Genomic DNA, 27,083 nt, shown 5'->3' on the forward strand with positions numbered 1-27,083 from the left:
ATACAAAGGCAGTGTGTGTTTTGTCCATATTTATTTTATCATACATCACCACTCATTGCGTCACTTTCACTTTGACCAGTGAGTGAATGCTAAAATGTCTGTTACGTATAAAGATTACGAAAATATAACACACAGACTAAAAAAAAAAAAAAAAAAAAAAAAAATACAAATCAGTGAAAGAGAAACAATCCACCTGTAAACCAGCAGGACGTTTGAATCAACCTGACAAAGAGAGATAATAAAAAATATACTAGTAAGGAAATTAAAGAAAACCTTTGAGGTAATGTACAAATAGGAAATCATGAGATTAAACTTAATTTGGGCTTTACTATTATGGTAGGGATAGGCAACTGGTTGGCCATGGTCCACATGTGGCCTTCAGCCACACTGAGTGACCTCTTGAATAACTCATTCACTGCCATTTCCAAATTTATTCAGGAATTGAAAATATGATGCGTAGTGCCATTCCCGAATTTGTATGGGTTTTGGTTTTTCTTGTGGGGGGGGCCAATAAAGTGCTAGTCAGACCTCTGGCAATGTTTTTCCATTTCATGAGGGAGCAGGAATTGCCTTTTGTACAGCTGCACTTGCACCTCATATTACTCCTGACAAATATAACTTTTCTTTTCTAATGAAAGAAGAGAGTCAAAGGTTTCTAACGCCGCTTTGAAGGTTTATGTAGTCCTAAAAGTCAATATTCTGGACTGGACACATTTTTTTTGCACATGACTGGCAGTGAATGAGTTAATGAAAAATAAATATGAGGAAAAAAACAGTGAAAATTTGAGTGGAGAAATTTGTAAACACATTTCCTTGACGACAGTGGATCCTCCATACTCACGGTTCGACAACCACTGATTTACCTGGTGGCAAACGTATTATTTTTTGGTGAAGGGTGTTGAGGGGGGGTAATGAGATTTTTTTTAAAAATGGAAAACAGCGATTGGAAGTTCAGTGTTTTATTTTTTTAATTAGTAGATGGGATTTTACTTGCATCATGATTTTCCACCCACGAGGCTTCCAAAGCGCTTCACACTGACTTCTTATTTATGTACCGATGATGCAGAATCAGGGGTAACGGGGGTCCGGTGACTTCCGCAATTTGACATGGCCACATGGGTAGGGGATTGAACACACAATTTAGGGGTTGGGATACTTGTACTGAGCTGTACCACCCCATGAAACTCCAAATTGATTTCAATGGCAGTCCATTATACTTGTGTTTTTGCCATTTCAGACCCAGTAAATATTATGTCCATGTTTAAAACCATATTTTTGTGACCAATCTAGTAGCACATATTATAAATTGTGGGCTCCCACCACCATCAAAGTTGCCCATCCCTGTATTTGGGGTTGATTGTCTCATTGTCGAATAACGCCCATTCTTACCTCGGTATCCACCACCAAGAGGTCCGGTACCTACACCGTACTTGGACGCTTTTGCTCCTGCGATTCACAGTGCAAAAAGGTATGAAATGTGTTTGTTTGTTTATATAGAAGCTTTTTCTGTCATTTTTCTACAATATCAGGAAGTTGCTGGTGAAAGAGGAAGTTGGACTAGTGTCCCGCTTACCCAATGCATCTTGACTTGGGCCAAGTGGCTGTGCAAGGTAGCCTTGGTAAACAGATACAAAGCATTTAGTGACCCTGATGTTACATGAAATGAAAATATAAATCAAACTTTTAATTCTTTGCATGAGCCCATATACTTGATTTCAAAAGCAGTGTGAGAGAATTGAATACACAGAACATAAACATGATATGGTGGGAGGAGAGAAGAGTGAGAAAAGTCACCTGCTTGTGGAGCTCCATATGCCGAACCTGAAAATACACAAAACATAATTCTGGTCAAAAATGTGCTTTGATTTGACCTTCTTTAGTCCCGATGCAAAATTGGACAATTTTGAGTGATGCCCCAATATCATGCATTAATTAGATTTGATTAATCTTACTATACGTTGTTATGGTATTTTCCGGCATATAAGGCGCACTGGAGTAAAAGGCTCACCCCAAATGAATGAAATAAAATTTCTAAACATAATATAGAAGTTTCCCAAATATTTTGCACGCCACAATATAAGGGTAGCGCCTTATATAGTATATGCTGGGGTTACATACTACTTCTATAAGAGGAAATGTTTACAAGACCTGTTATGGCTCAATATGACTTCACATATAACGCACAACTGCGTATAAGGTGCAAAGTCTTCTTTTGAAGAAAAATCAAGCCTTTTAGGTGTGTCTTATCCACCATAAAATACAGTACTCAAATGGAGTGATTCCACTCGAAAGCGGCTTTTGTTGCGTGATGACCGGACCGGGGTCCAGGAGCCTCAGATGTCCTTGTTAAAAGAAAAATGTCATAGCAGGGAAATGCAAAGTTGTCAATTTAGCCACGAGCGATGAGCGGGCTCCCTCTAGTGGCAATAAAAGTGAACATTGAGTAAAATGTTCCAACCGTGCAGTTAGATCAGCCTGGATTATTTTTAATGTTGCACAGTTCAGTTCAGATGCATTTAACTTTTAAGCACCGTGTTAAAACTTTGAATAATGCTTACAATCACATTTCTGTATATTATGGTGATATTTGGAGAGCCAGGTATTTTTGAGATGATATTTGTCAAGATTTTAAGAACCAGAGATTCCTGGCTATCGTTAGCGTCAGGTTGACTGAAAGTGTGTCAGATGCATTGGAAATTCGTATTCTTCCCACCACACCATCCTTTTTTCACACCGTGTTTGCTGGCGCTTTTGCTGCCATCACCACTGAGGCCGATGGGCTGAGAGTGGTACAGGGAGCTGCCATCTCCTAAAGGAGAAGACATGTTCATCGTTATAGTTGTGGCAAACTAACACGTTAGTTCAAAAGTACAAAGAGGTGACCTTCAAGTCGGGCAGTAGCAAGCGGAGTGCCTCCATAAGGGTCCTGGGGTGCTCCTACTGGTGCTGCGCCTCCTAAAGGATGAAAACAAACTCCCATGGTCCTATAATTCACGAGTGGATGCATTTGTATGATCATAACAAGTCAAGTATTCTTACCATACTTGGCAGCAGCTGGGTCCAATCCTGCACTGAGTCCTCCTGGAAGAACAGATAAGGTCCTCAATGTAAGTTATTCAGAATCAGAATCAGAATACCTTTATTCGTCCCGCAATGGGGAAATTTGCAAATTTTATACACAGACAGTAATAGTGCATATAGACACAATTTAATTGCTTCATGTCTTACCATATGGTACCTGAGGCTGGCCAGCATAGCGTCCAGTACCTAGAGCTGCAACATTGAGAAGAGGGGGTGAGGGGAAACTGGCCATTTATTATCTGGTTTGGTTGTGCATTTTGAGCTGAAGTGGCACAGCAACCTTTTTTTCCTCCTGTGAAAAGTAATTACATTGGAGATGCGAGAATTCCTTCCAAATGCAGTGGAAAATAATTTATATTACATTCATTTTCTGGAGGAAACAAATAAAATTCACGAAAAAATTATTACAAGACGCTTGACCTTATTAAAAAAACAAATGGGACTTTTGAAACAGTTACACCCAGTGGACACACGTACAAACTGCACCCTTATTCCTAGTGTACTACAATACAATATAATAATACGTAATAATAATAATAATACATTCAATTTCTAAGCGCCTTTCAAAACTCTCAAGGTCACTTTACAGTCACAAAATCGTTTTTTTCTGCGGGTGAGCAGCGGCAGCCACATGCCAATTCATTTATAAGCGTCTTTCAACACTCTCAAGGAATACATATTGATTTATATAGCGCTTAAACAACAGCTGAAACTGTACCAAGGCGCTTAACATGGAGAGAAACCTCATCTGTTTAAAATTGCAATTACGGTTTAGTTTAAATCAGCATTTTACTATTTATCTTTTATTTATGGTTTTATTGTTCTGTGTATTGTTCTTTTAATTGTAAAGTGTCCTTGGGTGTTCTGAAAGGCACTTGGAAATAAAGTGTATTATTTATTATTATTATTATAGAATACCGGTCATAATTAATGCATGAAATCTTTATTTATAGATTTCCCCTATTTAAATTCATTATTATATCTTTTTTGTACTCACCATCTCCGTACGGGTTTGCGTAACCATTTCCATAACCTGCCAAAAGATGTGACAAAAATAGTAGTACAAAGTCAAATAAATATCTACATTTTTAGGTTCATCTTTGGTTTGACATTTTCTTACCGAGGCCATTGCCTGCCAGTGTTCCGCCGTATCGTCCTGCACCATTAACATAACCTGCGATTGAACACAAAATCACTTTGGTGGGTTTGTACAAAAAAAAAAAAAAAAAAAAAAAAAAGGTTGCATCCAAACAAACCTTTTGATACACCTTTTGTGTACCCTCCCTGGCCAAGAGCAGCTGGAGTTAAGGTGTTTCACATAAAAGGGTAGGAATTAGCAACGTGAAACACAAAACAGACATATTTAGGATGATTTGTTGACAGCTCTTTAGGTTAGTGTACCTCCAAGTTTCCCAGCTGCTCCCAGATATCCTCCCTGTCCTAAAGCTGTGGCCCATGGTTAAACGTTCGTCATCATCATTCACACTCAGATGCTTTCTCAAGAATGTGACCGTGATTTTTGATAAGCCAGCAATACCTGGTCCGTAAGCCCCTGGGGCCACTTTTCCTCCAAGATAGTTCCCTGCACCACCATTACCTGTGGAGAAAATAGAATACAACTGGTTCCAAATAAGACCATACAACAAAATATCCACGAATCAGGTGAATGCATGGAAATAATGCAAAAAGCTCCAAAAGCTAAATGGAAGCTGTGAGTGGTAAGCATTAGGTAACGAGATTCTTGTTGCGCTTTGCCACCACATTGTGACATTACAGTAATGGGCAGTTAAAAAGGGCAGATTTAGGCCTCGCCACTGCAACACGGTAGTTTAGTAACTAACTTCACAGAAACACTTTTGAAATAGGTCTGTTTCCAGTAGCGGGCCATCAAGGCTTGCAAAGCCATCTCGGCTAGCCTAAAAATATCTGAATCACGGACCGATGTTGATTATACGTACTGTATTTTGTCCAGGAAATCTTATGAACTAATTCTAAATCGTCTTTCAGCTTCCTTTCGTTACTTTTCCCCTGTTGCGCTGCCTCCAGATATGTGTTTTCGTAATTAAGCATTTAACTCATCACATTTCAGCCATTAATTGTTAGCACGGTCAGAAATCTTCATGGAAGCCTTCACAATCAGTTCGGCGTGCCCTGTCACATCAAATGTATCAATCAAACTGTTGCTCTAACCAATCCGATTTCGAGTTGGCAACCCAAAGGGGGTACTAACACCTTCTTGAGGGTGCTGGTCAACGTCAGAGAATCGCAAACTATGATTGGCTAGTGACTGCTCTGATCACAAGACACTCGTGACAAGAGCATACTGGCCAGAGCTAGCACACTGTATAGGTCGCGAGCTACATAAGCAAAACTATTGTGTTGATTTAATAGCAGTTTTGTCAACCCACTGAAGGAGAAGAAATGAATTTGGTTGCAGATTTACTGTTAGCCATTTTCAAGAGGGACTTTTCAAGAACAGATGGACATCATTACGGAAGGTCAGACAGTTATTTCCTGGCTAATAGTAGACTCTAGTAAGTCACACCACACTTTTTTCATTCTGGATTGTAGCACTACTGAAGTCTTAGCGATGAAATCCACAGCTCCAAATGAAATCGACGCCTGTTGGCTTGAGTTTTGAAGCTCTTTGAAAGAAGGAGGATGAAAACGAGGACAAGTAAATCTTTCCTTGAGGGCTCATGAAGAGCAATCCATTTCAGAGACCTGCTGACACTCCAAATTATTGTTCTTTTTTTACCTTCTTGCACTTTTGCCTGAGCAAGACTGAAACCAGTTTCCGGTGACAAAGGTATATTTAGCTTGCTTTCCTGTACTTGAGGATTGGACACTTGCTGGCCCAGGGTGCCGCTGATTTGTTCATTTGTTCATTTGGGAGCTAAAGCGATTCGAGACATAGGAGATGGTAAGCGAGCGTCTAGGGATGATATAAATCGACGTTGCTCAGAGCCTGAGGAGCAAGATTAGGTGCCAATCTCGGTCTCATCCCAGAACTGGATAGCTCACTAGGGTGGTTTGGCAAATAGGGGGATCCACAGTTTTTTGTTTTTTCGCCGTTGTGGACGAGCAGAAGCGTGGTTTCTGGCATTCTGTGCCGTAGAAGCCAATTTTTGGAGCTTTTGTTTATCGACAGACTGAAGTTGTCCTGCTACATGATTGAGGACTGAAGGGTCAGGAACACCTCCTACAGCCTGACCAAGACTTGAATCCCTTGTGGTGGGTCCAAGATTTGACATCTTTGGTTTTGGGTCAAGGATTTTGAGTCCACTTCCAGTTGACATCACTTGAGATCCAAAGCTCTTGTCACTTCCTGTCCCCACCTTCCAGATTCTTCTGGTTCTCCAAGCGCTTGGGTCTTTGCGCTCTTCGGACCCTGAGCGACCTGGCTACGGGTGGCCTACTCCAATTGTCCCAATTCCGCCGCAGAAACACATGACGGGGAGGGGGGGGGGGCATACTGTCATGCATAATGTGTTCATCCCACGCCGTCAGAGCAATGCCTGTCATGACATGCACCTTGCAAGCACCGGCATCCACGTTGCCAGAGAACTATTGGGTTGTCTTAAACCCATTTTGTTGTGTTAACACATTCTCAGAACTAAGAATGTTCATGGATTTTTGCACAGGAAAAAAGACATCATGAGGGAATGAATGAGTGAATGGATGAATACCATTGCCATAGTAAAAGCATTGCTCAGGGCCCAACCTACAGATTAAGTCCCAGAGTTCATATAAAGTGGTTCTTGTACCTGGTCGGACGGCGGGGTAGCCCATGCCGGCGTAAGGAGCATATCCTGGAAATAATAAAGAAATAAGAACAATTCGGACATGGATAAAAATGTGACAAAAATGAATTCAACAGCTTACCTGGAACAGGGCTGAGCCCATGAACTGTAAAATTCCCCCCGAAAAGAAAAAAAAAACTTTTAATCGCAAACTCAAATAATGTAACATAATTTCTCCAGAAATGCCTCTGGGGAAAGTGTTGGAAGACCTTCAACGAGGCTCTTCTTACCGCGCTTGCTTCCGTGGCCCAAGCCGTGCCCATTTGCAGGTGCGAGGCCCATTGGCAAGCCTGTGCCAAGATTGCCACCTGCCCAAAAATATATATAAATCAATATTTGTAGTCATCACACAGTCACCAAAAGAGGTTCATAGCTCTCATGATATGCCTCAATACCATAGAGTCCAGGGTTTCCATAGGCGGGAAATCGTCCAGGTACGAATCCTTGTCCAAGAGGTTGGTAGCCCACTAAGAAAACAAGAACTTTTTGATGGACTTTCTATTTTTCTAACAAAATCTAACAATAAAATAGAACAAGTATTTCCTATTGTTGTACTTGTTTTTAACTGGTATTCTAATGAGAACACATTTTCATAGCTAGTAAATGTCATTCTTCTCCCTGAAAACAGAAAACCGACTGTGGTTCATTTTTAAATGTTGTTTGTCGACAATTCGTGACACTGAGAGCTCCTTTGTGTCATATATGGCGATGATATTAGACTGCAAAATGATTTAACATTTGGAGGATTTTCTTGTTTCACTGATGCTAAAACGATAACTTACTGACGCCAAGCGGACTGGGAACAGCGTAATGGCCAACTGAACAGAAGAGAGCATTTAAACATGAGTATGTGTCTTTTTGGCAATTTCAACACTGGAAAAGTACATTCATCTTGTCAAGAAAATGAAACAGACCTCCAGCCTTTAATGGTTTGTTGACATATCTGCTCCCCAAAGCGCCGTGAGCACCATTCACTGGGACAAAAAAAAATCCAAAAATGACATGCATCTCTCACAGTGTGTACAGATGAATTATGTTCACACACATGTATACAAAAAGTAATACGCGCTCACCGCCTTTGGTTCCCATTCCGACACCTGCAAAGCAGAGGAAAGTGCCACTTTTAGACATTATTGTTTGGTCAGTCAGTCCCCAACTATTGCTTCATCCATTCAAACAGGGATTAAAACCAGTTTTTAATCCCAACAGGGATTAAAAACAAGAGTAGTTATCTCAGTTTATATTATAATTGTGAGTTAATAATACAATATTAACTCATTCACTGCCATTCCCAAATTTATTCGGGATGACATGGACCGCCATTCCCATCTGACCTATAACCCCTTGCAATCCGCAAACGAAAACAGAAACACAATAAATACATAATTGAATTAAATAACGAATTAATTTAAAAATGTCAACATTTTTAAAAAAAGGCTCTCCCATACAATTAATGTTAGCTCCAAAAATAGACTGAAGAAATAGAAACTATTAAAATGGACACTATTAAAATTGATTAGACCTCTGGCTGGCATGATCCGCCTCCAAGACGTGCCCTGAGCGTTCACCCCTAAAAATAAAAGAAAACAATAAAATAAATACCACATTCAACATTTTTGATTTGACTTCCTACATACTGAAGTCACATTGAAAGAGGCATTCATTGAAAATGACGATTAAAAAAAAAATCCAGAAAAGAGGCGATTGTGTGGAGCCTGACGCTTCTCACATGCACTCGGCAAATTTTCTGTCTCCTGTGCCCGCCAATTCTTGGATCAAAGCGATATTAACGATTCAAAGCCCGGTCCAGCGGGGTGACTTTTAACACACCGGTGAGAGGCAGCCACTGAAGGCGCTGATTCACGCGAGCTTTGGAAAATAAGCCATCCCACTGTTTACTGATTAAACAGAACAGGGGGGGGGGGGCATCTTGCTGTGGCGGCCATTTTATTCAACATGAATATGAGCAAGTTTACAAAGCATCTTTGAATCACAGAAGTATTTTCCAACTATTGTTCAACTACATTGAGCGAAGAAAGACTTTTTTAAGCTGTCAATAACAACCAAGTATACATAAACTCTACATTTCAAATATCGGTTGAATTTTAAATCTTTGGTCTACCAGAAGGAACCATATTTTGTCCATTGTGCATCGTACATTTAGGAAAAAATAACCAGTGAAGAAATATTTTTCCGAACAGTTGGCTGGCAACCTGTTCAAGATGTAACCCAAAGCCCAAAGACAGACTCCAGGTCACCCGCAACCGTAATTGGATGAGAAAATGGATGGATGGATGGATGGATGGATGAATAAACATTTTTCAACAGTTCCTGTGAGATTGAATGTGTTTTTACTTACCACCTTGCAGGGTTTGCCTGGCGAGGCAGAGCAGCAGTGAGGCGTGAAGAAGAGATGGACACCACATGACGGATGAATTAATGAGTGAATGTGGCATCCTCCGAGGTCTTTTATATCCACACTCCACCTCCTCCCACTGAGCGGTACCTGCCTTCAAAGCCGGCACAATCAGGTTTCACTTAGCAGAAATAAAAAGTTGGCTTCCTTGATTAAGAAAAAATACATCACACAGAAAGTACTGTATATTGTACGTTTTGCATAGTAATAAAACTATACATCACGAATCGGGCAAAACTTTCCTTTTGTTGTTATTTGCAAGCTACTGCGATTACTAATGGCACGTTTTATGTTAAGTACAGTGAGACCTCAATTTACGAACTTAATTGGTTCCCAGACAGTGTGTAAGGCGAAAAGTGTGTATCTCAAAAAAAAAATCCCATAGGAAACCATTAAAATGGGAATCATCCGTTCCCGGGTTTCCATAAAATATACTTTTCAACTAAATAAGCCTTAAAACTACACACAACATACCTTATTCTATGTATAATAAATGTGCTATTGTATTGTAATGAAAGAAATACACTGCATTGTATCATAAAGTCACTTTATTTACATTTGTGATGGTCGAAGGTCAAAGGGAATTGCTGTTTGGAAAGAGAGGCGCATTCCATGATGACTGTAATTAAATTAAATTAAACTGTGCTGTAAAATGAAGTTTTATTCACCTTTTTGATGGTCATTGATGGCTTATGGAAGGAGAGTCACCTTCCATAAGGACTGTTGGTAACTCAACCTCTGGTGCTGTTCGGTCATGTGCTTCCGCCGAAGATCACTCCGCCAGCCGTGGTGGGTGTGTATTATGAAAATAGTGCTTATTATAAGGTTTAATTTTCATAAATTTGACGTTTGTAAGACAAAAGGTTTGTAAGTTGAGGTGTTTGTGAGTTGAGGTCTCACTGTAGTAAAATGTTATGCTCTTATTCGTAGTAGTTGTAACATGTCATCAACTACAGAGTTTTGCCCAGTAGTAACAAGTAGCTGTTCGACTCATTCATCAATTGCGGACAAGCAAAACCAGCATTGTGCCACAAGATTCTAAAAGTTGCAGAAACCGTGAGTTTCAAAGGTTTTAGTGTGGGCTCACATCAGTCGACAAGATGGGAGCAACCATGCCTAGCCAATCTAGTAAAAAAAAGATATAGTCAAGGAGTTGCCATGTCAACAAGAAGTTTGTGCGATCAAATGTTGAGACTATGAACAAGAAGCATAGGCCCATGATGGCATTTATTACTTCTATAAGTAACATTTACTGTATGTTGTCTGAATGAGTCAGCACATCGGTTCTGCCTGGAAAGCATGCACTTGTGTTTTTTTAGTCATTCAGCTGACTTTGGACCACCGCATCGTCTTCCTTGGAGGTAGTGAGCACGAATACCAAAACATCACCCCCGTCTGACTCACCGGGCTGCCGGTTCACCTTGTAAACATTTGTCTGTCTGTGATCAATATTTGCATTGCGTTTATTGTAGCATAGACTCGCTGTTGGAACTCCATCAAGACGTGACATTGGTTCAAAGAATGAGAGATTTACTGTATGACCAAATAGAATCTGGTGGTTTTAATGGAACTAGTTGCTCAGGGAGTTCGTAACAGGGTACATGAAAATCTGTATTGCTCAATGGTTTACATTAAGAAAAAATGGGGGCGGGGGTAACATATGGGCGAGTGACTTCTGCAGAACACTTGCACCGCATGGAAAGGTTGACCCGTGGGGATAAGGCGACAACATTGCTTCCCACAATAACATTCGGCAGGCGGTCAGATTCATCGTTTGCATAACATCACTCACTTCTGCCGGTTTGAGATTGGCCAACGTTGACAATGTGAAAAAAACCCACCCAAGATTAAACACTGAAGTACAGGCAGGAAACTCCAGTCATCTGTCGTTAGAATTTACTGGATCGAAAAATGTCACACACAAAGCAGTTTGAAGCGGAATGTGTGGTCTTGACTATAGTTGTAAGGCTATTTAAAGGACAACCGACGTCTCCGGACAAGTTGTGTCCATAATTTGTAAAATGGCTTCAAATGACTTCTACTGAGCGTATTTTAATAAGATTTCACCGCATATAGCTATATTTGACGTTTTAAGACTCGCGCTGAATATTCAGGAAGTCTTGTTTTTGAGTTGGTGACAAGTCCGTACGTGACATCATTAAAGGAACGCCCCTGACTGAAAAAAAGACACATTGTAGCAGTCCTTCCATCACGTCAATGTATTTTGCTGTAATTGTTTGGTCTGAAAACCTCGTGTTGCGCCAGATGAGGGCGTCCAAGCTCCATGGAAGGAATTTATCAACCTGTGGAAACGGGCTGATTCATTCCTTACAACAGATCAGTGGCCATTTTGTGGCTCTTTGTTGCCTCAAAATGGCACGGAATAAATTCTTTAATCGATTGCAAACATGTATGCTTTCCTCTTCAGAACAATTTGAATCATATTCATAACTGGATGTGTAACAAGAAAGCATATTCCCCGAATCTGCAGCCATTGTTTTGATTCTCCAGCAATGCAAGACGTCTTGGCGTGACGTCACGAACTGGGGGCGGGACTTTCTGAAAATGCTCAATTCGCAGCTCAATTTTTTTGCAGATTTTGGACACTTTAAGTCATTTTTCTTGGTGTTTTGCATTTGAATAAAAATATATACTGCATGTTTTGGGTATTTTAGATGCTATAAAATGTTTTTCTGATGTCAGTTAAGAAACAAAAAAGTGACGTCGGTTGTCCTTTAAATGTACGACCTTCTGGAAGAGATTGGTTTTTAGTTTGGGTTTTTGGTGCTTTCTACACTCTTTTGTTGTTAATCTATTCTTTTATTTGCTGTTATATGATTGCTTTGTGCTCCATGGACAGCACTGTGTATACAGCAATGGTTGTTTTAAAGTGCTCTATAAATACAGCTGAGTTGAGTTGAGGTGACTTGACATTTGTGTCATCTTTTTCATGGAAATTTAAGCTCATGTGTATGTGGGTCTTGAAATGGAAATGATTTAAATTAAAAAAAATAGAATTTAAAAATTGGATAGGGGAAGGCATTTAGTGGGAACTAGGCACTTGGCCTTGCAGTGTAAATCCAGCCAAAGTGACACTAAACATTTTTCTATGAACTATCTCACTTGCATGTCTGAATTTGTGGTTCATCAAGGATTTGCAGTCCTGTGAGAATACAAAAAAAAGAATTGATATACCATAGATGTTTTTATGAAGCGTCCTGTGGCAGAGTCACGCCTCCTCCATTCCCTTGTGCTCACATATCAGTGGGCCAGCTGCACTTGGTTTAATATAAACTGGACGTTCCCTGGCAGCGCGACAGTTTAAAAGCAGGGAGGAGCCTCCTGCACTCGGTTCAGTTCAGGACAGACTGAAGGACAAAACAAGTAGGAAGGAGACGAAAGGTAAAGCTAGCAAGAGACGTGCTGCGAGGAATAATAAAGATTATAAGATATATCGACTGACTGAATAACAGTAAGTTTCGCAAAAGACTCATTATGAACATTTCTTAAATGAAATGCATGTTTAAAAAGTGAAAGAAACGATTGTTCCGATGAGTCTGCATAACAGAAACATACACATGACTGTGTCATCATATCTTACCCAGCCAACTGTGGTCGGTCTGTCCACAGATGTCATTGTCGGTCGCTCGGCGTGTGCTTGCCGCCGCGTCACATTCGAGCCATGACGGAGGAGGTTAGAAAGTCTGTGCACTCACAAAAAAAAAAAAAAGCTGAATTTAAAAACAATGTCCTCACCAGAGCATAAACATATTCTTTGGTTTTGTTTATTCTGAAATAAAATGCAGCTTTTTGGAAGAATAAATACAGTAACTCCAGGACCTTTGGTTGGTTATTTTGTAGCGACAGCTACCAATGTTAAAATTAAAATATTTGGGGCACATCTGCACTGTGACTCACTCACATTAGCAATACTTAACATTATAAGAAGTTAATGGACATTGACAAGTAGTATTTGTCAATATACAGTACATGAGAAGTCACCTTGCAGCTGAAAATGAACTTCAAAGCTGGCAGTCAGCACCCATATTCTTGTTCCTTAGCGGTCTTTTACACTGAAAACATTTTGAAAAATGTCATTCTCTCCATCATTCCTCAGCAAGGACCTGGAAGATCCTGACCTTTGTGCTGGCCTTGCCCGGCGTGACCGTGTGCATGGCCAACGTCTACATGAAAATGCAGGCGCACTCGCACGAGCAGCCGGAATTTGTGCCCTATGAACACCTCCGCATTCGAACCAAGGTGAGTGGCTCCTTGACAGTCCCTCGGCATTATTTTTACAACATCGCTCTGAGATTTATGTCAATATTCAGACATCACTTACCACTGTTGCCTGACAGAAATTCCCATGGGGTGATGGTAACCACTCGCTGTTCCACAATCCTCACACCAACCCCCTGCCAGACGGTTATGAGAACTCCCACCATTGAGGGTCCTTCCAGCCGCAAAGTGATGCCTTGTACTATAATCAAGATAAAGAAAAATAAATACATACATCTTATGCACAAATTTAAGTGTCATCTCATTTTGTTTTTCCCCTCAGCAAATTGTAGCTGCAGTATCTGGAGAGAGCACTTAAAGGCACCCTTGCTTCCAGCGTTACGGGCTTACTAAACCGAATTTAATGACTTTATTACTGTGAATTGCTTTTAAAATGAGCATTTACAATTGAATGTGTTTTTAATCTTTCCTACTTCCACAATTTGACAATATTAGTTCCAACAAATATATGCACGTGTCATGATTCTGTTTTTTTTCTCCAAACATTTCCTCATTAACCCTTTACTTTTGTTTTCGATAATTCACATAGTGGTTGTAGAATGTGTACAGAAGGGTGACAAATAAACACATTGGCACAAAAACATAGCTAACACGATTTGTTGTCGGATTTTTACAAACGGCTTCATACATTCGTGACTTCGTCACACGGTACATATATTATAGCAACTATGAGGTGGTTCAAAAATAAAAGCATATAAAACAATTTAACAAAGGCCATATGTAGTTCATGTTCACAATCCCGTGCTAAAATTAGCAACTCGGCTATCCTTGGCTTGCGTTTGAAAGTTGCTTCATGCTTCACTTACATACGTCGGTTTATTCTTATATTCTCCACCAAAATGTTAATATGCCGGCAGAATAATCTAAACCGCCGTAAGTGAGCTATCGGAATCTTTACTTTTATTTAAGGGTGAATCTTACCGTGGGCGACGCCACTTGCTTCCGACAGATGAAGATTGTCAATTTGGCGCAAAAATGTGCGCGTGCTTTTAGAACGTCGCCTGTTTGTGAATAACTACGCATAAACACATTCAAAACTGTTAAAATGTAAATGTTAAGACTGTATTATGGCTTTTAGTTCCCGAGATAGTGTTTTTTACTTAGCTACAGGTTACGCAAAAAAGCAACAAAATCTAGCCTGATTGATAAAAATTCCATCACAGAATCACGATTTTCAGAAGACTGTATTTTATGAACATTTGTGTATTAATAACAGCTCGTATATATGGATATGCAGCGCCATGTTATTTCAGTTGCCTCTTTTGTACACCTTTAGAATTCATTCGGTTCTGATGTAATAACATCTCCCTTCTCCCAGTTCCATCACAGATGGCACCTGCAACAAGGGGTTTAAATTCCGTCACCAACATAACAAGCACGGCCACTCAGCATCTCCCGTATTGAATTATTGGTGCACAAAGCGTGTACACGGACATCTCTGTACATAAAATAATTCACATTTGAGAGCATGTGTCGTAAATCTTTATATTTCAGTGGTATCAGGTCGATATCGCACAGATGAAATCTCCATTTGATCTCTATGTACAAAATAAACATGAGACTGGTCGTCCCAGTAATTCCAGAAAAGAACAGCTTGAAACAAAGGCAACCGAGACAGGACATACGGCTCGTTAAAAAAAAAAAAACTAAATAAAAAAGAACCAAGTACAATCCAGAAACAAAACGGAAGTAAAGTACTGTTGATCATCGCCAATTATGATACGATGAGGCAGGCCAGAATGAATCAACTATGTCCCCATAAAATGTATTAACATTTGACTGTCCATTACTGGTTATTTTATTTAAGGTGCAACACATCCTTTTGACAAAAGAAAATAAAAAATACTAATAGCTCGCAAAATGAAATCGATGGATTGAGGTAGCGTTAAATTCCCCACATCACCAAAACCCTCTCTCAATATATCAGCGACTGTTGATAAGATGATGGCAGAAATAAGAAGAGAATGTCGCGCAATTTCAAATGAAATGTTAAGAAATTATTCAAAACCATTGGTATCAGCTATGAGTCGTCACCTTGTGGCATTTATGACCAATTACAAAAATTTTTTACTGAGGTATCAATTGTGCATTTTTATACTATTTACAGCGAAGCGAGTCTCCTCGCTCCTCTTTTTCGATTGTGATGTTTTCTTTTAGGTCATTCAATTATCTTCAATGTTCCACCCCTAAGCCACACATTTTCCTAAGAAAATAAACACTTAAAGTAAATGGTCAGTCAAAGAACAGGTCCATTTTGGGGTATGCCCTGAACATGTGTGGGAAAAAAAAGAATGATGTCTCCCAAGGAAAGTAAAACAAAACACGCATCCAAGTTTTCCGATGATTCTCAGCTGAGCACATCTGCAACCAGACGGAGAAGATCCTGCATGAGCGTCTCGACGCAGTCGGCCTGCCCGACAGCCTCTTGCAGGCAGATGGCTGCTTTGCGGGCCGAGAAGCACGGCCGCCGCCCCGCCTCCCGAAAGCCCAGCAGCAGTGTCAGGCAGGCCCGACGCAGAGCTGGGTAATTGTGGCGCTGCGCAAAGCAGTACATCTCCGGAAGAAGGGAAGGCTGAACCCCTCTTGGACCTCTTTCTGATTCTTCCTCCAGGGGGTCAAGGGAGTCCGGATGTTCTGCTTTGAAGAGTTGAGCTGAGCTTTTCGACGCCGTCTTTTCTGTGCAGGGGTTCACACTTTTAATTTGACAAACAGCATCAACTTTCCTTGCCGGAGTTTTTTTGCTGTCTCTTTTGTTCAAGAAAGTTGTTTTCGCACTCTTCTCAAAAGGACTCTCGATTTGGAGTTGAACGCACGTCAGGTCCAGTTCGGATGTCCTGCTGGCCAACTGCTCCTCGGTGGTGTCTCGGTCTCCTCCCGAGGGGCTCGCTGCGGTCATTTCAGACAGAAGAAAGGATACGCAGAGCCCCTCCAGTTCTCTTTGAAGCTGAGTGGCCAGGAATCTGCAGGCTCCCATCATGGTTTCGCCTAATGGAGATTTCGAGAAGGACGGCTCATCCGACTGGCAGGAAACTAGCCCGTCAAGTATCAACGAGTCCAAAAACTGACATTCCTCTGTCTGGTTTGACGATGCCAGCCGGCAACCGTGCAGGTGGTGCAGCACCGGGACCAACATGCCTTCAGTCACATCTTTAATGCGAATGGCTTGTCCGGATTTGGCTTCCCCAAAGCCACCTTTTAGCAAAGCCCTGAAGTACTCGGAGTCCGACCCGGCGATGGCCTCCCTGTTGGCCGAGACCTCGGCCCCATCATCCAGAAGCAGCAGGAGGTCAAAGTCGGATGAGGCGTACGTGCAGATGTGAGCGTGGCGAGGCTTTTTAGCGGGAGGTGGAGCCACTGAGTCGGCTTGACAAAGTTTAATCAGGCGTCCGGCATCAGGTCGCAATTTGATGCTGGATACGAGTGGAGACAGGCAACCAATCAGGAGGGAGAAGTAGAGTGAGTGGAGCGAGGCGTCCGGCCAGGTGGAAAGGAGACGTTTACAATCGGCGGTGTGGGCGCCCGTTTCGTCGCGGCAACCGAGAGGTTGCAGGGCCAAGTTGAGGCAGCCGGAGTCCAGGAGGAGTTTTCTCAACAGAAACTTGTTGCTGTCAAAAAAAAGGATTACTATTATTGTAGGATCTTGACTGACGTGGGTCATTAAGTTGAGGGTTGAACAATGTTTGATAAAAAAAAAAATAAAAACAATACTACTACCACCACCACCAATAATAATAATAATAATAATAATAATAATAATAATAATAATAACAACATAGCCATCCAGAACTGGGAGAACCACGTCAGTCTCAGGGATTGTAAAGTGTAAGAGTTTTGAAAGGCGCTTAGAAATGAAATGTATTTATTATTATTGCATGAAGTCAGGGCCCCCTCTTATGGACAAAGTTTGCAAAGACATTATTCTGCACTAAAGAGGATGTACAGTATTTACTATTTCACTGAGAAACTAAAATGTACATTGGCCTGTTGTGATGAATAAAACCTAAGACTTACTTAAAAATAAAAGTTAAGGACAATTTTTGACAACATTCAGTGATGCGCCTAACATTTGATTTTACTGAACTATTTGTCCAGTAAAGGTGCTTATAAATGAAATGTATTATTATTATTATTATTATTATTATTATTATTATTATTATTATTTAAGTTGTGTTTTTTTTTTGTTCATGACATTTTCATAGCTATCAATTTATACATTACCCAGGTATTTTTATGTTTTTTATCATTTCAAATAATGGATTTTGGCTCGAATACAGTTCGTCTCAACCATTGGTAGCCAACGACAATGCATAACATGTGCATGCGTGGTAAGCTGACTGCATATCCACTTGTGTGCGCATTATTGGTATCATTTCAAATAATGTATGGCAGACAACAACTTTTATACGGGAATTGTAATCATTTGTAAGGGCAGCTATTAGCCAAAGTTGACAGGTATGCATTTTTGCCTTTCAGCAAAGACGGTGATTTACACATATTCAGTTCATCAAATTGACCCAGTAATATTATTGCTGTCCTTGAGAAACAGCATAATAAGACATTTATTGTATTTGTCTTCCTGGAAATTCAGCAGAGAGACACAAAGTTTAAAGGACAACCGACGTCTCCGGACAAGTTGTGTCCATAATTTGTAAAATGGCTTCAAATGACTTCTACTGAGCGTATTTTAAAAATATTCCACCGCATATAGCTATATTTTACGTTTTAAGACTCGCGCTGAATCTTCAGGAAGTCTTGCTTTTGAGTTGGTGACGAGTCCGTAGTGACGCCACTAAAGGAACGCCCCTGACCGAAAAAAGACGCATTGTAGCGGTCCTTCCATCACGTCAATGTATTTTGCTGTATTGTTTGGTCTGAAAACCTTGTGTTGCACCCAAAAGCCGCCGGAAGAGGGTGTCCAAGCTCCATATAAGGAATTTATCAGCCACAGGAGGTCGCCATTTTGTGCCTCTTTTCTGTTGATCGTTTCCACCCAATGTTGCCTCAAAATGGCATGGAAGAAATTCTTTAATCGATTGCAAACATGTATGCTTTCCTCTTCAGAACTATTTGAATCATATTCATAACTGGAGGTGTAACAAGAAAGCATATTGTCCGAATCTGAAGCCATTGTTTTGATTCTCAAGCAATGCAAGACGTCTTGGCGTGACGTCACGCACTGGGGGCGGGACTTTCTGAAAATGCCCAATTCGCAGTTCAATTTTTTTGCAGATTTTGGACACTTTATGTCATTTTTATTGGTGTTTTGCATTTGAATAAAAATATCATACGTTCGTCATACATCGTTTTGGGTATTTTAAATGCTATAAAACGTTTTTATGATGTCAGTTTAGAAACAAAAAAGTGACGTCGGTTGTCCTTTAAGCATGCCTGCTTTTAGCAATTCCAAGAGGACTCACCTGCTGATTAAAGGCAGAGAGAGCGCACAGTTCACTCGATCCGAGTCGGAGCCCGACAGCATGACGTGTGCAAGGACCCCCGAGCCGAATGCCGATTCGCACTGGACGTGCAGATTGTTGAGTAGGGTCACACCTTAAAAATACATTTTTTGAGTAGGAGAATAACTGAAAATATGAAGTATAACGCCCCATATTCTTGATTGACATGACTCCAAACAGGCATTTTTCAAACTTTGAAAATCAAGCTCATCTTACCGAGCTGTTTGACCTTGGCTTCAACTCGTTCTTGCTGCCGCTTGGCCCCACCGTCCCTCTGACAGAGGTGGTGGTGGATGAGCGCCACAGCCCCGGTGCGCAGGAGCGCCCTGAGGCAGCTGGGGTTGCAGGTGAGACGGCACAACAGACGGAAACAGCGGCTGCTGGGGTCCTGGTGCTGGCTGAGATAACACAGCAGACCCCGCACAGTGTCCGAGGTGACCAGAAAGGGGCCGGGGTCGGCGGCGTGGGAGAAGCGCGACAGTAGCAGCAAGACAGGTGACTCAGCCGTCCAGGGTTCAGGGTGGTATGGGTGCTGGTAAGCGAACCGGCGCGGTACGGACGGAGGCGCGTCTACGGTGAGCTTTGCTGCGGAGGAAAGTGCCGAGCAGGCCCGCTGCCGCCTTCTTTGGGGCGATGAGAACTTGGAAGGCGAGCCCGGGTTGGTGGCTTTCAAAGAGGGCGACATGGCGGGTGACCTGCAGGGCGGTGGATCGCCAGGTTTCCACAGCGCCGACGAGGTGTTTGGAGCATCTTTCTTTGAGGTAGCGGCATTGAGAGGGGAGCTGCTTTTCAGTGGGGGCGGGTATTCAGGGTTTGGGGAGCTTTGAAGGGGCGACACCGCCCAGTCCCCGTCGGTGCTGCTCGAGGAGTCCAGCAGGTCCTCTTCGCAGGAGATCATCCCTTCGGCCAGCAGCCACGACCTGGACACGACGACATCAGAGAAATTAAGTGGAAATAGAAATTACCAATACCTTCAAAAATGGTCAGTATAAATATATTAATTTTTCCCCTACTTACATCACTTAAATCACTTCACACATTTTCCAAATTTTGCCAAAGTGCATTGCACAACTAATTTAATCACAATTATTTCAATGTACTTGTAAAATACCGTCCTTTCAAGGTGAATTTATGAATTACAGTAAAGTCTCGTTATATCGATATTCTCGGGAGTCGGAAAAAATATCGATATAAGCGGACTATCGATATATCCGATCCTGCGGCATGTAAATTTTCTCCTTGCGTTCATAGAAATACAGTAAAGTCTCGTTATATCGATATTGGATATATCGATAGTCCCGGTTATATCGATACTATTTCTATGCACGCACGGAGAAAATTACATGCAAACAGGGTCGGATATATCGATAGTCCCGGTTATATCGATATTTTTTCGGACTCCCTTGAATATCGATATAACGAGACTTTACTGTATCCTGCGGCATGTACATTTTCTCCTTGCATTCATAGAAATAGTATCGTAATAAGCAGTACTATTGACATAACCGATATCGATATAACGGAACTTTACTGTATTTTGCATTTTAATTTGGATTTTGCTTTACTAATTAAACATTAAAAAGGTTAAATGTGTTTGCAAAACTATTTTAACAGATAATAAAGATATGATTAACTCATTCACTGCCATTCCCAAATGTATTCGGGAATTGAAAATATGACGTGGAGCGCCATTCCCAAATTTGTTCGGGTTTGAGTTTTTTTGCGGGGGGGGGGGGGGGGGGGGGGGTGTCGATAAAGCGCTGGTAAGACCTCTGGCAATGTTTTTCCATCCCATGAGGGGGCAGCATTTGCCTTTTATACAGCCGCCCCCACTTGCACCTTATATTACTCCTGACAAATCTAACTTTTTTTATGATGAAAGAAGAGAGTCTAAGGTTTCTTATCTGGCATAAAATGTTTCAATGTTGTCCTAATACTCAATATTCGATTGTGTGTGTCCTGGAATTTGAGTGAAAATGACAAAATCCCTGGCACTGGAGTGATTACATTTTGCACATCTGGCAGCGAATTAGTTAAATGTGACTGTGAACTATACTATCACTATAACTAACGACACTATAAATTTTAATTGATCACAATTTTTACATTGTTTCCATAAAATAAAATAAAAACACAAACATGCGATTTAAAAGCAAACGTGAGGAAGTGCATATTAATAAAAAAAACATGAATACATAGATTACAAAACATTTTTTTAAGTTTAAATTCATCCACCCATCCATTTTCCGTACCGCTTAATCCTCATTAGGGTCGCGGGGGGTGCTGGAGCCTATCCCAGCCGTCTTCGGACACGAGGCGGGAGACACCCTGAACCGGTTGCCAGCCAATCAGAGGGCACACAGAGACAAACAACCATTTGTGCTCACGCTCACACTTGGGGACAATTTAGAGTGTTCAATGAGCCTGCCACACATATTTTTGGAATGTGGGAGGAAACCGGAGGACCCGGAGAAACCCCACGTGGGCCCAGGGAGAACATGCAAACTTCACACTGGGAGGGCGGAATGGGTTTTGAACTTGCGACCTCTGCACTGTGCTAACCACTTGACCAACGGGCTGCCTAAAAAAGTGTACATTAACTGGAAAAAAAAATAGTACATGATTTTATGAATGTACATCAAACCTCTCAAGATAGAGGACACTGATTTGCTGTGGCGACCCCTTGAAGGGAAAAGCCGAAAGGGAAAGAAGAAATGCTTGCTGGACTGCCTTTGTTGTACCTGAGACTCAAAAAGCTTGATGAGCCTTGTTCCCTGCCGCCCTCCTCCTTTTTGCATTCCTCGAAAGGCGCAAAGTCAAAGGAATCCAAGCACGACGGCGAATGGAGCTCGCTGTGAGACGACCCCGCCTTCTCGCCCGTGGTGAGGGCCACCAGCCGGGCCACCAGCAGGGGGACCAGCCCCAACTCCTGCAGCTGTTCCACGGCCGATTCGTCGAAGACAAAGTCAACGCAGGCCAGGATGACGAGACGCGCCAGGGGATGACTCGGGTGCGCCGCCAGAAAGCCCACCAGTGCCTCCAGCCCGCCGCTCTCCTTCACTTTGGCGCGGTTGACCGCCTCCTTGCAGCACAGGCACAGTGCCTTGAGGAAGACTCCTGACTTGTAGGGCTCCTTCTTGGCCTCGGCTGTGAACTTTGGGATGACCCCCAAGGAGCCCACCATGGGACGCAAGCATCCTTGGGAGCAAAGGTTGGCCAGGGTCTTCAGCGCCAGCTCTTCATACGGCTTCCCGGCCTCTCCGGATGCCATGACGCTCAGCTGGGCTGAGACACCCGAGCGGGACACTTCCTTGGCGCATTCCGGGCCACAGCCTCGGGTGAGCTCGTGGATGGTCCTGAGGGCCGCCCGTCGTAGGCCTTGGGGGTACTCCGGGGCCATGAGGGGGGTGAGGGCCGACAGGGCACCCTGGGTGAGAAGAAAAAGGCGGTTCGCCGGCGTGTCCGAGAGGTAGAGGAGTGCCCGTGAAGCAGATTGGGCGCACTCCAGCTTGGGGCAGGGATTTTCCGGCACGATGGAGGTGGGTGAGGAATGGGAGGACGACAAAGACAAGCACAGGAGAAGGAGAGGTACGCCCCCTGCGCAGGAAAAATGACAAGGTAGCGGTCACAATATTATTCACTCTTAAATAGTGACAACTCCATCGACCATTTTACATTTCAGTGAATTATATCCAGCAATAAGTGAGCCATTCATAGCCAAGTAAAGCAACGGTGCTAATACACAATCCCAAAACACCATCGAAGGCCTCTTGAAACTCGCATCAATGTGGAGTTTGTACTGCTACATCTGACATGTTTGATTGATTCTTCATGTGAAATACATTTCCAAACTTGCAACGTTGGTAGGGAATAGACAGAATAGAAGTTATCATATTTAAAAGTTCCATGCTGTTGTATGCTTAGTTGGCCGAACACAAGGCCCACAATGGAAGCACAGAAAATCTGGCATCAATCTGAGGTGAACAGACACAGCCTGTTAAACTGTCATCCTCGGGTAATAAATCTAGCCTTGGGCGGAATTTAGGACCTGGAAAACTCCTGCACAGGAAGAGCTCATATGAGCCCGGTTGAAAATCTATCAGTTCATGGAAAGGCCACCGATTAAAATGTCTACATTCTGTTGGTTTATGGATGTTGGTGGTTGGGACGTCCAGGGTCGTGGTATTCAAATAAAAGAAGACTGACTCTGTTTTACTAATGTATCACTTCAATTTGGATATACTCTCAATAAATAGCTTGGCAGAGGGCTGCAGATGTTGGGCGTCGGTCATGAAAGGCTGCGTCCCCTGCCAGCAGTAAAAGACAATCTTCCAGTGTTCAAGCCTTTGTTCACAGTGTCCAAACAAACATCTCTGACAAACGTACAAAGGACACAGAGACTCACCAGCCAAGTGGATGAGCGCTGAGCTCTCGGAGTCTATAGCCAAATTCCCCAAAGCCCGCGCAGCTCGGTTCTGGATGGTCTCGTGGGCCACGTTCCTCTTCATCACATCCACTGAGGTAAGGATATTTGTCAAGATGTGCATCGGTGCTGATTTGCGCCACAAAAATATCTAATCAAAATGTCTCAAAGGGAAACTCACCAACAATATTTATTCCACCAAGCTTGCAAACCTATGTTGGAAAATAATAACAATTTAATGGGTGAAAGAAAGATACAGTTGAAAGAAAAACAACGTGAACCCTTTGGAATTATTAGTACTTCTGCATAAACTGGCAGTCTCCAGTGTGACATTTTCATAACACGAAAAAAGCAAATGTAATATCTCTTTGCTCACAAGTCTGAGCAAAAACAAAACAAATGAAATCAACCCAACAAGTGTTCATACTGTATCTCTAAAAATTTTAGTCACACACATCATACGTAACTCAACACTGGACTGAAAACATATTTTTAATGATTACGCATTTCCGTACTCGTATACTGAGCAGCTCTATTTCAGAAGACATTTTTATGACCAATTCAGGGTTCACACACTTTTTTCTTGCAACTGTATAAAGTATCGCAGTGTTTTTTTCTCACCTCTTTACGTGTCTCCAGCTCAGTGCAGCAGTTGGCAAGGATGCTGAGGGCCAGGTCCAAAGTCTTCCTGGAACACTTGGGGTGGCCGAGCAAGTCCAGCAAGGGACGCAGACCCCCCTGTTTCCGGAAGCCGGTGATGCCGGCCTTGTCGCCCTTTATGTGCTGTGTTCGGATGGCCACCAATGCTCGCCACTGGGAGAATCTAGACCTCTTGTCCAGTTCCCCCTCTGAGTCAGGTGGAGTCTTGCTCAGGTGAGTCAGGCACCAGGTCAAAGAGGACTCTGGCCCTGATGGAGATCCTTCTGTGCTGGAAGGGCCTCGAGATGGCTTTCGGCCACTTTGGATGGGTAAAGCAGTCATGATTCCTTTTACCAGGTAGCCAGCCTACTAGGTTCACTATTCTTTAACTTTTGTTTGATAATTTATTGATATGCACATTATTCCACTGGTGGGATCCTTTTTCCAGCATCTCGTTGATTTTGTTTTTTTATTTCATTGATGCCTTGAGTTCATGCATTGAGTATTAAAAAAACAAATACAAACACGTTCATACGGTCAGAAAAATACGAGTTCCGGTAGTGGGAAAAAAATGTTGTACAACCTGATGCCGCGGGTACTCATGGGAAATGAAGTTCCGGTCGCTTCCTCTCCACATCCCGCAAAACAGGCTTATGTCGTGTCGAAGGCCAGCCAATCGTTTTTCCGGCTCCCTGACGCGTTTTTGTCCAATGTAACATATTTTTACACACCGAATGACGCGGCAAAGCTATGATTACTCGCTGCTGTGCCGCAACCGACCAAATAGTTTTTGTGACACAAAAAGCAATCGCCTGTGTTAGCTGCTAACGCCATCTTTAGCCAACAAGAAAACAGGGGCGCTTTGGGAGAGAAGCAGGGAGCCTAGAGGAGGGCTCGCGTTAATATATGCTGGGAGTTGTAGTCCAAATTTGAAGCAGAGTCGCTTTGTATTGTACATTTCACGTTAGACAAAACTACACTTCAATTCACAGTACGAGTGCAATACGGTACGTGGCCTTTTGGGATTGTAGTTTTATTGACGTACAAAACACATCCCCATTACAGCTGATATAGGATAAAATAGACTACATTTCCCACAGCCGTCAAATATTTTGACATAAACACCGATTCTCCAACGGGAGGGCGATTTGATGATTTAGCAACAATGTGTGAATTACTGAAACAATAATCTTCTTAAAGCACGAAAATGGAGGGAAATGAACCGGCTGTGTCTACGGTTGATGCCGAAGAAGCAAAAGCGGGTTCGTATTTGTTGTTGAGAGTTAATCGAGACATCGATTAGGATGGGGCGGTCCTCACTATGGGTGGATGAGTAGGCACTCGGCCAAAAACAAGGAAATTAATAATTATTGAAAGGATTTGGCTTTTTTTATTAAGTACCCTTTTATGAAGAATATGTTGCGTCAGAATCCTTCCAATTTGGAATTTTATTTATTTCTCTTGATATATAAAAGAGATTTTAAACACTCCCTCAATGAGATGGCCTGGACATCTGTTTAAGATTCCAACTGACAGCCTACTCATTGATCTGTTCCAATCATGTGGCACAGGTGGAAGACCTTGGACGTGAGTTCATATGGACCCTCCAGGCCACATGCTCAACATGCAGCTGCTCAACACCCGTCTGGAAATGGACCAGGCTTTTGAGAAACCTGTGTGCAAGAAGAAGAAACTTTGAGAGACGGCAGCGGAGAGGGTCAACTCCCGCCTGAAGGAGGCGGCACAGGAAGTTCCCGACGTTGTCGTCAAGGCTCACGAGTGTGACCTCAAGTGGAGAAACATGCTCACAACCTACAGGAAGAATGCAGAGCGTGCCAAGAGGCATGGGGACGCTGCTGTTCACTGGGAGTTTTTTCGGGCCTTGCAGCACGTTTTGGGTCAAGAGGCGCAGGCTGGGCAAGGCGCCAAGATGAGTCCGGCTAAAACTAGCACTAAGAGGTTCGCGCCCATTCTACCGTCACCTTCCCCGGCAGTGACCTCAACATTGTGCGGACCGAGGCCGCCGCAGGATGTCCTGCAACTGTACATGGAGCTGCAGGAAAGGAAGTTGAACATGTGGGCCCAACAGAAGGCACTAGAGGAGTGGAAGATTGAGGCCATCAACAATCTGGCTTGCGCCATCGCCAGCCTGGCGCAGAAGGACAAAGAAAGCCGCAGATACTTATTTTGATATTTTACTGTAGATAGCCGGACAATACACAAAATGACCATTTGGTCTTGGGGAGGGGGTGCGGTTTTCACATACTTTTTGTTAGGACTTAAAAAAGGGACAACTTTATTGTCATAATGTAACAAGACCACCAATTTTAGAATCATTCAATATTTCCAACATCATTTCAAACGCCATGGTCGGGTTGTCTAAATATGCCCAATTTACGGTGGACTCCAAATCTCGCCACATTCAGCTCCAATACATTCCAGGTATCATTTCTATGTATGTTTTCACCAGTATGACTGCAAATAAAAAGGCAATGGAATGCACTGCATGCGACTTTTTCCCATTGCAACTTACATCTCTTTGGAGACCAATTAAAGCAACATTGCTTCCTGCTTCCCGAGTGCCCTTTCCTCCGTTGTCTAGCAAAAAGAACCCCAGCTGCCCATCCATTAAGCAATCATCACATCCTGTTTATGACTTCCACTTAATGAAAGACTAGATTGCTGAGTCAGTGTTGTTATGACTCAACAATGGTATTGATTAGAAGTGAAGGAAGTCATCAAATACAAATACTTTCTAATTCCCCTCGGAGCTGAGTTTTCAGGTTACTTGTACTCAAGTACCAAGTGTGACCACTTTTCCAAACACACAGGGCCTCATCTGCCCAGCACGCAGACAAAAGTCAATTCATACAACCCAGACCGGTTGATTATTCACGATCAGCCAAATAAGTCAGCATGGGGCTTCCTTTTGAGAAGGAGCCGGGGGAAGCTTGGCTCTTTTCGGA

At 42.4% G+C, this 27,083-nt stretch overlaps 4 protein-coding genes across 6 annotated transcripts; 2 read left to right on the forward strand and 2 right to left on the reverse strand.

Annotated features, from left to right (window-relative positions):
- Window positions 1–14: 14 nt before the first annotated feature.
- On the reverse strand, window positions 15–13,000 carry LOC148885756 (uncharacterized). The gene is made up of 23 exons (XM_089018277.1): window positions 12,902–13,000; window positions 9,244–9,394; window positions 8,407–8,454; window positions 7,958–7,981; window positions 7,799–7,858; window positions 7,667–7,702; window positions 7,280–7,351; window positions 7,115–7,192; window positions 6,967–6,990; window positions 6,849–6,893; window positions 4,619–4,678; window positions 4,483–4,527; window positions 4,338–4,379; window positions 4,202–4,255; window positions 4,079–4,114; window positions 3,229–3,273; window positions 3,040–3,081; window positions 2,884–2,955; window positions 2,735–2,809; window positions 1,795–1,821; window positions 1,574–1,615; window positions 1,390–1,446; window positions 15–222 (listed from the first exon to the last, which is right to left on the reverse strand). The coding sequence occupies exons 1-23, from the start codon at window positions 12,935–12,937 to the stop codon at window positions 218–220; spliced, it is 1,176 nt and encodes a 391-aa protein (XP_088874403.1). The 5' UTR covers window positions 12,938–13,000; the 3' UTR covers window positions 15–217.
- cox6a2 (cytochrome c oxidase subunit 6A2) lies at window positions 12,612–13,827 on the forward strand. 2 transcript variants are annotated; one of them, XM_089018281.1, is made up of 4 exons: window positions 12,612–12,702; window positions 12,931–12,994; window positions 13,418–13,560; window positions 13,659–13,827. In XM_089018281.1, exons 2-4 carry the CDS (start codon window positions 12,931–12,933, stop codon window positions 13,746–13,748), a joined length of 297 nt encoding a protein of 98 aa, XP_088874407.1. In that variant the 5' UTR covers window positions 12,612–12,702; the 3' UTR covers window positions 13,749–13,827. The 2 variants fall into 2 exon arrangements, with proteins under 2 accessions (XP_088874407.1, XP_088874406.1); XM_089018280.1 differs by having other exon boundaries at window positions 12,615–12,772.
- A 1,243-nt stretch (window positions 13,828–15,070) lies between these two features.
- Window positions 15,071–24,981, reverse strand: armc5 (armadillo repeat containing 5). Of its 2 annotated transcripts, XM_089019420.1 has the most exons (8): window positions 24,701–24,981; window positions 24,100–24,601; window positions 23,660–23,690; window positions 23,461–23,571; window positions 21,797–22,652; window positions 19,272–19,975; window positions 19,017–19,149; window positions 15,071–17,204 (listed from the first exon to the last, which is right to left on the reverse strand). In XM_089019420.1, exons 2-8 carry the CDS (start codon window positions 24,457–24,459, stop codon window positions 15,947–15,949), a joined length of 3,453 nt encoding a protein of 1,150 aa, XP_088875546.1. In that variant the 5' UTR covers window positions 24,460–24,601; window positions 24,701–24,981; the 3' UTR covers window positions 15,071–15,946. The 2 variants fall into 2 exon arrangements, with proteins under 2 accessions (XP_088875546.1, XP_088875545.1); XM_089019419.1 differs by having other exon boundaries at window positions 24,100–24,981.
- Window positions 24,982–25,324: 343 nt separating this feature from the next.
- On the forward strand, window positions 25,325–26,753 carry LOC148885759 (uncharacterized). Its single transcript, XM_089019342.1, is given in 3 exon segments — window positions 25,325–25,399; window positions 25,689–25,733; window positions 25,736–26,753. Coding segments are annotated over 3 exon segments (693 nt in total). The 3' UTR covers window positions 26,309–26,753.
- The last annotated feature ends 330 nt before the right edge of the window (window positions 26,754–27,083 follow it).

The sequence above is a fragment of the Hippocampus bargibanti genome, linkage group LG17 (genome assembly GCF_051943395.1).
Source record: "Hippocampus bargibanti isolate YZ-2025 linkage group LG17, ASM5194339v1, whole genome shotgun sequence".
NCBI lineage: Eukaryota > Metazoa > Chordata > Actinopteri > Syngnathiformes > Syngnathidae > Hippocampus > Hippocampus bargibanti.

Excerpts from the sequence above, each read along its gene's own strand:
- cox6a2 (XM_089018281.1), top strand. The coding sequence starts at position 12,931 with ATGTCATTGTCGGTCGCTCGGCGTGTGCTTGCCGCCGCGTCACATTCG. Across the intron at positions 12,995-13,417 it reads TTCGAGCCATGACGGAGGAG|CAAGGACCTGGAAGATCCTG; the intron begins GTTAGAAAGTCT and ends ATCATTCCTCAG. Across the intron at positions 13,561-13,658 it reads ACCTCCGCATTCGAACCAAG|AAATTCCCATGGGGTGATGG; the intron begins GTGAGTGGCTCC and ends GTTGCCTGACAG.
- LOC148885756 (XM_089018277.1), bottom strand. The coding sequence starts at position 12,937 with ATGACATCTGTGGACAGACCGACCACAGTTGGCTGG. Across the intron at positions 4,528-4,618 it reads CCCAGGGGCTTACGGACCAG|CTTTAGGACAGGGAGGATAT; the intron begins GTATTGCTGGCT and ends CATGGGCCACAG. Across the intron at positions 3,274-4,078 it reads CGCAAACCCGTACGGAGATG|CTCTAGGTACTGGACGCTAT; the intron begins GTGAGTACAAAA and ends TCAATGTTGCAG.
- armc5 (XM_089019420.1), bottom strand. The coding sequence starts at position 24,459 with ATGACTGCTTTACCCATCCAAAGTGGCCGAAAGCCATCTCGAGGCCCT. Across the intron at positions 23,691-24,099 it reads AGCTGGAGACACGTAAAGAG|GTTTGCAAGCTTGGTGGAAT; the intron begins GTGAGAAAAAAA and ends TTTCCAACATAG. Across the intron at positions 19,976-21,796 it reads TCAAGCTTTTTGAGTCTCAG|GTCGTGGCTGCTGGCCGAAG; the intron begins GTACAACAAAGG and ends CGTCGTGTCCAG.